The following is a 9,944-nucleotide window of genomic DNA, read 5'->3' on the forward strand; positions in this document are numbered from 1 at the left end:
TATATGCAAGTCCAAAGACAAAAAAATTAAATAATAATAATAATAATAGTTGTTTACTAAGGAAAGCAAGTGGCAAGTTTCAAATTATTTACATTATTGATTTGTCACCAAGTATTTTTCATAACATTGCTTTGTTGTAGCCTTTGCATTAACGAGTAAAGTACAAACCAGAAAGTTTAGAAATATTACATTACACACTGTTAGAAAGTATTTTGTATTTACACGAACACCCGGCTCCAATTGGATGTTTAGTACCATAATTGATATTTACATCTATTTTTTTTTTTTTAATACAGTAAAATAAGCCCTAATGCCCAAGTTCTCCTTACATAATTTCTTTAAACAATGTACACCACCGAGACATCTTCTACAGCTGAGATGAAGTCAAACAAATCAGAATCTAAACGCTGTTTTTGCAACAGCTTGTAAAGAATGAAAAATAAAAACATTTCTGCACATATGAATATATGTGAATGATATGAATTGTTTTGATGTTTTGTCATTGATCTTGTGCAAAGAATTGTGACAATAAATGAACAGCAGAAAATATCACATTGTTACACTTAATTGTTGCATAATCACCATCATTATGAATATACAATCACTATTAATAACCTATTCAACTGTCCACAGGATGGTCATTAAATGCATTCACACATTTCTGATCCTTGAGTCCAGAAGCTATGCTTATTATCATATTATATTTTATCTCTTCATATATTAAAATACTACTAATTTATGTCTAGCTCCTTCTGAACTTTTGTAGAATCGATTTAGCAATATGAATATGAAAATATTTTTTGAATGAATGGTACCAGTATTGCATGCAGTACAGATGTGTGGGATGCATGATTAAACATGAGTAATAAATGTGAGTTGCTTGATTTCTGGCATGCTTTCAAGTGTACAGTTTCCTGGTTATGAATAATGTGTCATAAGATCATTCAGTATTTAGTTATTACTGATCATCGAAGGAGTTGGTAGATAAGATGATAGAATCATATTAAATCTATGTAAATTATTACTTGAGATTTTAACTTATTCTGTGTTGTTTCAACCCTGTTGTCTTTTCATCTAAAATAAAAGTACAGAAAACATAGATTATTGATATATTGAGATATAAAATGCCAAACTACAAATAAATATTGGTGAGCATGATACCTATTGTTTTTTTTTTCTGTGACTGTTGATAAAAATACAATTGCAGACCTTGATGGAAAATGTCTTACATGCAGGTCCATCAGGATTACACATATTCATAAATGATTATGACAGATGCACTATACCATATAAAAAAATAAAAATAAAAATTATTCAATTCGTCATGTAATGTAAAGTAAATGTATAAATAAAGATGTGTATATACCTTCCTTAGGTAAATCTGGTCAGTATTGTGCTTTTATATTTCTTCAAGCATTGTAAAGCTAAACTATATTAATATGCCCTTCTCACCGGTGGAGGATGCTGAGCTCTGACTGCCTCTTTTAGATGGATTTCATCATGTTTCATTATAAGATTACGATATTGGTTCTGCACCACGAGCCCCTCCACCGTCTCAATAATTCACTGTTTCAATTCATTTCATATGTAAACACAGAGCTACTCTCTTCTTCTGAATACAAAGAGCATTTTAACAATCCTATACAAGAGATATTTACAGTACATAACACAAAGAAATGACTTCATTTTTGTTTACTCTTTTTCATTGAGGAAGCCAAGAGATTCCTTAACTGCTGGCTTTTTCAAACAAAATCAGTATGAAAATGAGCAATGCTTCAAGATGTGTAAAGCGCCTACATCGAGAAAGAAAGAAAGAAAGAAAGGAGTTGAATCTTAGTCTCAGCCTTAGACTGCATGCAGACGGCACAGACTGTTTAAAGTAGTGTTATCAGATTATACAAGATAAGGAGAAATATATTTACTGACTTGACCAAAGATTGAGAGGTTCATAGCATTGAATCTGGAAGATAAATGCTTTGTCTGAGGCAGTTAGCAGCAGCTCAACTAGACATCTTCCAGTCTCACTGTATCATCTGCTTTGATCTTTTGTGTTATATGTGTGAAATAATGTGTTATTGGAGAGTCGAACATTCTGTTGAACATGCATTTTCTGTTAATGAATGCAATGTTTCTGTACAAAAATACAGAATATGTGTATGTGCTGTCAATGTCAGATTTACCTCCTAAACGTTAGACAATAAACAAGCAAACTGTAGTCTGTCATTCTCGTTCAGTGTAAGCATGCAATGCTTGGGCAGAATAAACTTTGTGGACGAGACTCTTTGATAAAAGTTAGTAGCCTGAATACCAACCTGTTCTCACACAAAACGCCAACAACTTCAAAAAAAAAAAAGGTACACTCTAAAAAATGCTGGGTTGTTTCAACCCAACTTTGGGTCAAATATGGACTAACCCAACCGTTGGGTTAAATTTTTACATTAAATTTTTAACCCAAAAGTTGGGTTAGTCCATATTTGACCCAAAGTTGGGTTGAAACAATAGATACAAAAAAGATTAATAGATACAATGTACTTATTATATACATACATTTTTATATATTTAAAAAAAAAATTGTATGTAGAGACATGTATAATTAATCTAAAAATCTAACTCTCCCACCAAACCTCTCCTTAACTTTAACCGCATCCCACCTCAATAGCAGCAAATGTGTTTTGCTATACAGACATGAACACAATAAGTACATTGTACCTATAAATCAAATAAATTGTAACAATAAATCCTTTTTGGTGGTAAGTAGGTACATATTATTTAAAGACACCTAATATAAAGTAGGACCCAAATGGATTATGCATTTAAAACGTTGCATACATCTGTAAAAGCAGAAATGAATTGTATATATATTTATACGTTGATAGATATGTTTGAGCAAGACTTGGAATATTAATAATAATTTTTGGTATAATTTGGTCTTAAACTGAAAATGTTTTTTTTTTTTGTCATAATCAGTGCTGGGGGTAACGCATTACAAGTAACGTGAGTTACGTAATCAGATTACTTCTTTGAAGTAACTAGTAAAGTAACGCATTACTTTTTAATTTACAAGAGAATATCTGAGTTCTTTTGGTGTGAAAAGGCTTTTATATTTGCCAAAAATATAACTTTTTTATTTTAAAAACAAACAAGCAAGCCTTGTCCAGATTTAAAAAGTAACGCAACACATTACTTTCCATAAAAAGTAACTAAGTAACAGAATTAGTTACTTTTTTTATGGAGTAACACAATATTGTAATGCATTACTTTTAAAATTAACTTTCCCCAACACTGGTCATAATGATAAAGATATACACCAAAATATAACTGCATAACAATAGAATTCCCATCAAAGGTTTCTCATTGAAAGCAATGGTTTTCCTACAGTAGTTTGTCTGTATAGCGATGTCATTGGGAACCTTCAGTGTCTTAATAGTGATGTGCAGGGTGCTTGACCATGAGTCACTTTTTGGGCCGGAGTGAGGACAGGTTGAGGCTACACACGAGAGTCAACGTTTGGCTGGTCAGCATCCGGTTAACCCATGCTGGTAGATGTAACTATATCATTTTATAGACAAAAGGCATATTTCTCCATTGACGGCTGTTCGAAAGTAGGCATATAATCTTATGAAATGTCAAATATTTAGCATGGTTTGCCAATGCCACGTTTTTTTTTTTTTTGGAGTGTTCTTACTTTATTTTTCCCTTGTCTGCTGCCAGTCATGTCACAGTGCAGGATTATCGCTGCTTATCGAAGGCTTGGGTCTGTGCATGTTCCTCTGCTGCTTTCAGCCAATAAGCATTGCGATTTACTGCTGAATGCCAATTATTCACGTGGCATTTACAGCTCAAGTGCTCATGGAAATGCTAAGATGCATGGGAATACTAACGAACATTTAGTTTGTGTTATTATTAATAACCCTTTCGATTTCCATGGCACGCTGGATATCGAAATTGAACTCAATACAAGCATAGTGGAAATATAAAGCCGGCTAAGGTGAGAATAAAATTTAGAGTAAAAGTTGTATCAAAATAAATGAGGTTCCATAAAAGCGTATAATAAATGATCTTGGATAAATAAACTATCATCTGTGAATAGAGAAGCAGAAAATACAACCTTGTGTTAAAACTATTCGTATCGTCTCTTCACTCAATAGACTGTGAAAACAAGAAAGACTACAACTAAAGGTATATAAATATTAAATTATCTAGTGCTGCTCTTTTAGAAATGTTTAAAAGGGGAAAGAACTGTAAACATCCACTTTTCGTCTTAAGACTTTGATTTTTCTAATTTGCGTCAGTAACTGTCTTGATAACTTGGCAACAAAACAGATGCATCTTGCTCTAAAAGAAATCATTAAAAAAACTCAAATCTAGGAAACCAAACTCTAAACAATACCCTCAAGCGCACTAAAATCTATTGAATTTTGGAGCAGGCACCATTTGTTCTTAACCTCTTTAGAGTATCAGTGTCAGCCAGCAATTAAGGTGAACCCAAGGTCAAAGAGAATTAGTCCTGATTTTAATTTGTCAACATAAGTCCTGCTTGTATTGCAAAATCAGACGGAAGAGTATACTGACATAAAAATAAGTGGCGCTTCTCAGATGGCCGAGAATCCAGTTAGTTGATATAATAAAGCCAATAGACGACGTTGAAGAAGGAAAACACGGTGGGGAAGATCATTCTCGACCACTTGTCGATCGAATTGACGTCAGTTAAGTCAGGGATGGTGATTTTAAGCTGTGAAGTGCGCCGCCGTAGTCGGCTCTTCTTCTGAGCCACGTGGCGTTCCAGCGCATTGCGTCCAAAGTTGTGTCTGGCCAGGCCGGGTTTGCGATACTGCAGCGAGGTGCTGTCGAAGGCCAGCATGGTTGCACGCGGGTCACCCAGACCCAGGGTCAACTCTGATGTGCCCATTTCATTCTTGATCTCCAGAGGACTGAGAAGGATGTTTTCATGGGGGTCCATCTAAGACATAAAGACCCATCAGTAGGTTAGCACTGATAACAGGCTTTTTTCTTGTAACTTTTTATGTACCGTTGACGATTTCAGTAGTCAGAACAATCACAGATTGCTTTCTAAATGTCTTTCTTTCTTTTGTTTGCTTTTTATGTATATTTTGTTACCACACAACCAATATATGGAAGCTTGTTTCTACCACTGAATAAAAAAAAAATAAGAAAGGTAAGTGCGATTTTTTTTTTATCTCACAATTCTGACTTTTTTTCTAACAATTCCAAGTTTTTTTCTCAGAATTGCATGATATACACTCAATTTACAATTGCGAGAAATACAGTCAGAATTGCAAAATATCAACTCGCAATTCTGACTTCTTTTCTCAGAATTATGAAAAATAAACTCACAAAGTCCAATTCTGAGCAAAACATTAAAAAAAATACTATTTTCTTAGAATTGGAAGTTTATGTATCACAATTATGACCTTATAATACACAATTTATATCAAAAAGTTCAGACTTTTTTTCACAACTGTGAGTTTACATCTCACAATTCTGACTTTTTTCTCAGAACTGCATGATATAAACTCGCAACTGTGAGTTATAAATCAGAATTCTGAGATGAAAAGTTGGAATTGTGAGAAATAAAGTCAAAATTTCATGATGTAAACTCGCAGTTCTGACTTTTTTCTTGCAATTCTGACTTATTTTATCAAAATTGTGAGATATAAACTTGCAATTGTGAGTTATAAAGGGCAATACTGAGGGAAAAAAAGACAAATTTCTTACAATTGCGAGTTTATACCTCATAATTCCTACTTTATAACACACAATTGCAACTTTATATCGTGCAATCTGACAACATGACTCAGAATTGCATGATATAAACTCACAATTCTGACTTTTTTTCTCACCATTGCAAGCGTATATCTTGCAATTCTGACTTTTTCACAATTATGACTTCTTTTCTCAGAATTGAGAGATATAAGCTCACAAATGTGATTTATAAACTTCAATTCTGAGGGAAAAGAGACTATTTTCTTACTATTGCGAGTTTATACATCACACATTTCTGACTTTATTTCTCAGAATTGTGAGTTTATATCTAGCAATTCTGACTTTATAACTTACAGTTGTGAATTTATATTATAAAAAGTCAGAATTGTTAGCTAAAAAGTTGCAATTAACTTGTTTTTATTTTTTATTCAGTGGTGAAAACAAGCATACATACAAATAAAATTAGTCACATATTTAACAACATAATCAAATGCTCACTTAATATTGCTTTTGAATAATTATTAATTAAACTTTTAACACAGTATTTAACACATATTGAGACAAACCAACAAAGTGCCAATAACACAGTCTGATGGAAATGGCTTGGTGCACATGGAGATGTAAAGCAAAGTAAGGTAAGGCATGGTGGTACACATGATGGTATTTATGCTATTTATTGCTACAAAATTATAACCTTTTCATGAGAAATAATAGTGCATCCTCTTAGATGCTGAACCGAAGTGTAGAAAAATCTAACAAACAAACAAAAAAATAAATTTTCAATTGATCTCCCTCAAAAAAAAAAAAAAACAGATTGCCTTTTCCTTTCTGAATAGTGCTTTCAATAGTAGTTTTTAATAGTATTTAAAATAAAAATATTTCAAAAGAGTGGTTTGGAGGGAAAAGAGAGGTGATGATGGCAATGGAGGAAAAAAATAGGTTGTGCTCTTAAAGGAATAATTCACAGAAAAAAAAAAGAAAAAACAATATTCTGTCTACTAATAGCGACTACTAGACCACTGGCGACCTTCCCTTAAGAAGAAAGTCATTAGACAACATGAGAGCGTTAAAATGATGACAGAATTTTCTACTTGGGTCAACAATTCTTTTAAGAGGAAATAAGGAATCGCAAAAAAAAAAAAAAAAAAGGCTGTGTCTCAAATAAATGTGCAGCATTGTTTGCCATTACTCTCTTGATGAACTTTTTCAGTACCTTATTTTTTGAATCGCCTAGTCCTAATGCTGCATCATCCACAAAGATTGGTTCCCACATGGAGTCATGCATGGAGTCAATATCCCTCTGTTTCATTCTGGCATACAGAGTATCGTCTCTCTGAACTACATTTCCCACCAACCACTGAAAGCATACAAAATCATCACTGTCAAAGCAGTCACTTCAAGAAAGCTGGTGAAACTTACATATTGGGCTTCTTTAAGAGTGTGAGGCAATGCTGGCATTTTGTGGATTATGCCTCAAAGAAAAGCACTGCCCTAAATGCAGAATGCTACAGTATACTACATCTGAGCACCAGCGAAGCATCTTCAGAATTTCAACAAACAAAAAGACCAAGAGTCTTAGTTTTATCAGTGCTGTTATTACTTGAGCTATTATATATCAGCGGTTTTCATTCAAAGAAAGAAACAAAGAAAGATCTATTCTAATAGGAACTCAGAAATCCAGGGGAAAACAAGTCTAAATGCAAATAATAAAAAGCCTAATATAAAATCTGGGCCCTAGGTCTCTATGTTATAATTATATAAATTACATAAACAACTAAACATTAGTTTATCCTCTAACTATAGTAAGCCAGCACTATCCTGAAATAAGCACTCAGCTTTTTCTGAAATAATGATAGACCAGGACCAAAACTAAATAAATAAAATAAAAACACTCTTATAAAGCTTGAGTGCTGTTTTTCTGCTTCTTCTTAACTGTTTTATATGCATCTATCACATTTATCTCACAGTTGCAAGAATAAGTTTGTGAACCCTTTGAAATATTTGGGTTTTCTACATCGATTATTCATAAAATGTGGTCTGATCTTAATTTAACCCACAATTATAGACAAACACAATCTCACTGAACTAATAATGCACAAACAACTGTTTTGTTTTTTTTTCTTTTTTTCTTTATGATTATTTGCAAATCGCCTTTCCTCTTTCATGGAGGAGAGGGGCGGGGTGAGCAGAGCTCATTAGCATTTAAAGAGACATGCACCGAAACGGCTTGCTCTGAACAGAGCTGTTTTTGACAAGGTAAAACCATTGAGTTTTGAGATTACAGTTTATAAATGTTTGAAAACCGATATTTTTCTTACACTAACGCATCGTTTCGCTTCAGAAGGCCTTTATTAACACCCCAGAGCCATGTGGAGTAGTTTTATGATGGATGGATGCAGTTTTTTAGGCTTCAAAAACAGGGGCACCATTCACTGCCATTATACAGTTTGGAAGAGCCAGGACAATTTTTAATACAACTGTGATTGTGTTCGTCTGAAAGAGGAATGTCAGATACACCTAAGATGCCCTGAGGGTGAGTAAATCATGGGATAATTTTCATTTGTGGGTGAACTATCCCTTTAAGCCTGTTCTCCAAAGCATTCAAGATTTACAGTTTAATTTGGATATTTCATTTTCAGGTCTATGCTCAAAAAGTGGTTAAAAAGTAATAAATGGATTATAACTATTCCATTAACATAATTTAGTACCATAAAACCCATAAAATACAAAACATTACATAAAATTATCAAACTAACATATAGTACATTCATTTTACTGAAATAAAAATAAAGTAATTTTTGACCGCCACAAGAGCAGCATCAGAGGGTTAAGTCAGATTATGTTTGTCTATAATTATAACTTCAGAGTAATCAGTCCAGAAATCCAGTTAAAGGGGTCATATGATGTTGCTAAAAAGAACATTATTTGGTGTAATGAAATGTGTTTAAACTAATGCATTATTAAAATCGAAAGTTGTGCTTGTTAACATTAATGCACCATGAACTAACAGTGAACGAATGTATTTTCATTAACTAAAATCAACAAAGATGAATAAATACTGTAATAAATGTATTGTTCATTGTTCATTCATGTTAGTTAATACATTCAGGTGTTTTCCTACCTTTTTGGCAAAAGGGAACACCACAGCTCTGTTTCTCTTGGCAGCACTGATTAAAAACAAAACGCTTGTAAAGTGTTACCACTATTTTTATAATTGGCCTTTTTATTACTTTGCAAGTTACTTTGCAGCTGTTATAAACTTTGGTAGTGTGTGGATTTCAAACATACTTTGTTGGGATCCATTCTAATTTTTTCATTGTTGGCTATTGAGGCTTTCTCTGCAGCTTTCTTCTGCCGCTGCGGTCCTCTGCCGAAGAATATGTAGTTGACCAGCGCGTACTCCAGCAGAGCCAGGAAGACGAAGACGAAACAGCCCATCAGGTACATGTCAATGGCTTTGACATACGGGATCTTTGGAAGCGTCTCCCGCAAATGTGTGTTGATGGTGGTCATGGTCAGCACAGTGGTGATACCTGCGTTCAACAAGGATTCATTGTTAAGGGTGCAAATGACAAGAAGTGGATTCAGTTGAGCAACCATAACAAGGATTCATAAATACTAACCTTTTCTGGCTAACACTTTATTTAGACATTCGACTAACTATAAGTAACTTTGCAAATATGTCAACTAGCAGTCATTAGAGTATTAGTAGACTGTCTGCTTAATATATTCTCACACTTTATTTCAATGGTCCCCCAAAATATATTCTACTGATACTTTTCAACTACATGTCAACTTATTCTACTAACCCTAACTTAAGAGTCTACTAATACTCTAATGAGAGAGAGTGAGAATGAATGAGAGTGCAAATTAATGAGAGTTAGTTGCCGTGTACTGTAGCTGCAAAGTTACATAAAGACCCACTGTGGTGAAAATCACGTTTTTAACATTGTTTACATGTCTGCCTGGGTTTTTTTTTATTTTATTTTATTTTTTTATGCATAAAGAACAGCTCAGAACGTATCAGAACAGCTCCAAGACTCAGCACCCAAGGACGACTTTCTGGAAAACAGCCAGGGAAGCCAGGACAACATATTTCAGCCACCGGAAACACCAGAGCCACAGCCCCACTCACCAGACACATTATCCCACTCTCCAGCATCTCCACTTCTAAGCTTCTCACAGAAAATGGAGGAACTGGTTTATGCTGGGACAAGACT

General features: G+C 33.8%; 1 protein-coding gene across 2 annotated transcripts in view; it reads right to left on the reverse strand.

Moving 5' to 3' along the window:
• Positions 1-4,285: 4,285 nt before the first annotated feature.
• Positions 4,286-9,944, reverse strand: part of LOC107692986 (gamma-aminobutyric acid receptor subunit beta-2-like) — an 85,542-nt gene continuing 79,883 nt past the window's right edge. The window contains exons 8-10 of one of the 2 annotated variants that reach the window (XM_016492220.1): positions 9,013-9,257; positions 6,938-7,081; positions 4,286-4,960 (exon numbers count right to left, since the gene is read on the reverse strand). In XM_016492220.1, coding sequence (XP_016347706.1) covers positions 4,613-4,960; positions 6,938-7,081; positions 9,013-9,257 — 737 coding nt within the window. In that variant the 3' untranslated portion in view covers positions 4,286-4,612. The remainder of the gene's footprint in view (positions 4,961-6,937; positions 7,082-9,012; positions 9,258-9,944) is intronic. The other variant, XM_016492221.1, reaches the window with a different exon arrangement.

This window comes from Sinocyclocheilus anshuiensis, unplaced genomic scaffold (assembly GCF_001515605.1).
Source record: "Sinocyclocheilus anshuiensis isolate Anshui unplaced genomic scaffold, SAMN03320099.WGS_v1.1 scaffold658, whole genome shotgun sequence".
Classification (NCBI taxonomy): Eukaryota; Metazoa; Chordata; class Actinopteri; order Cypriniformes; family Cyprinidae; genus Sinocyclocheilus; species Sinocyclocheilus anshuiensis.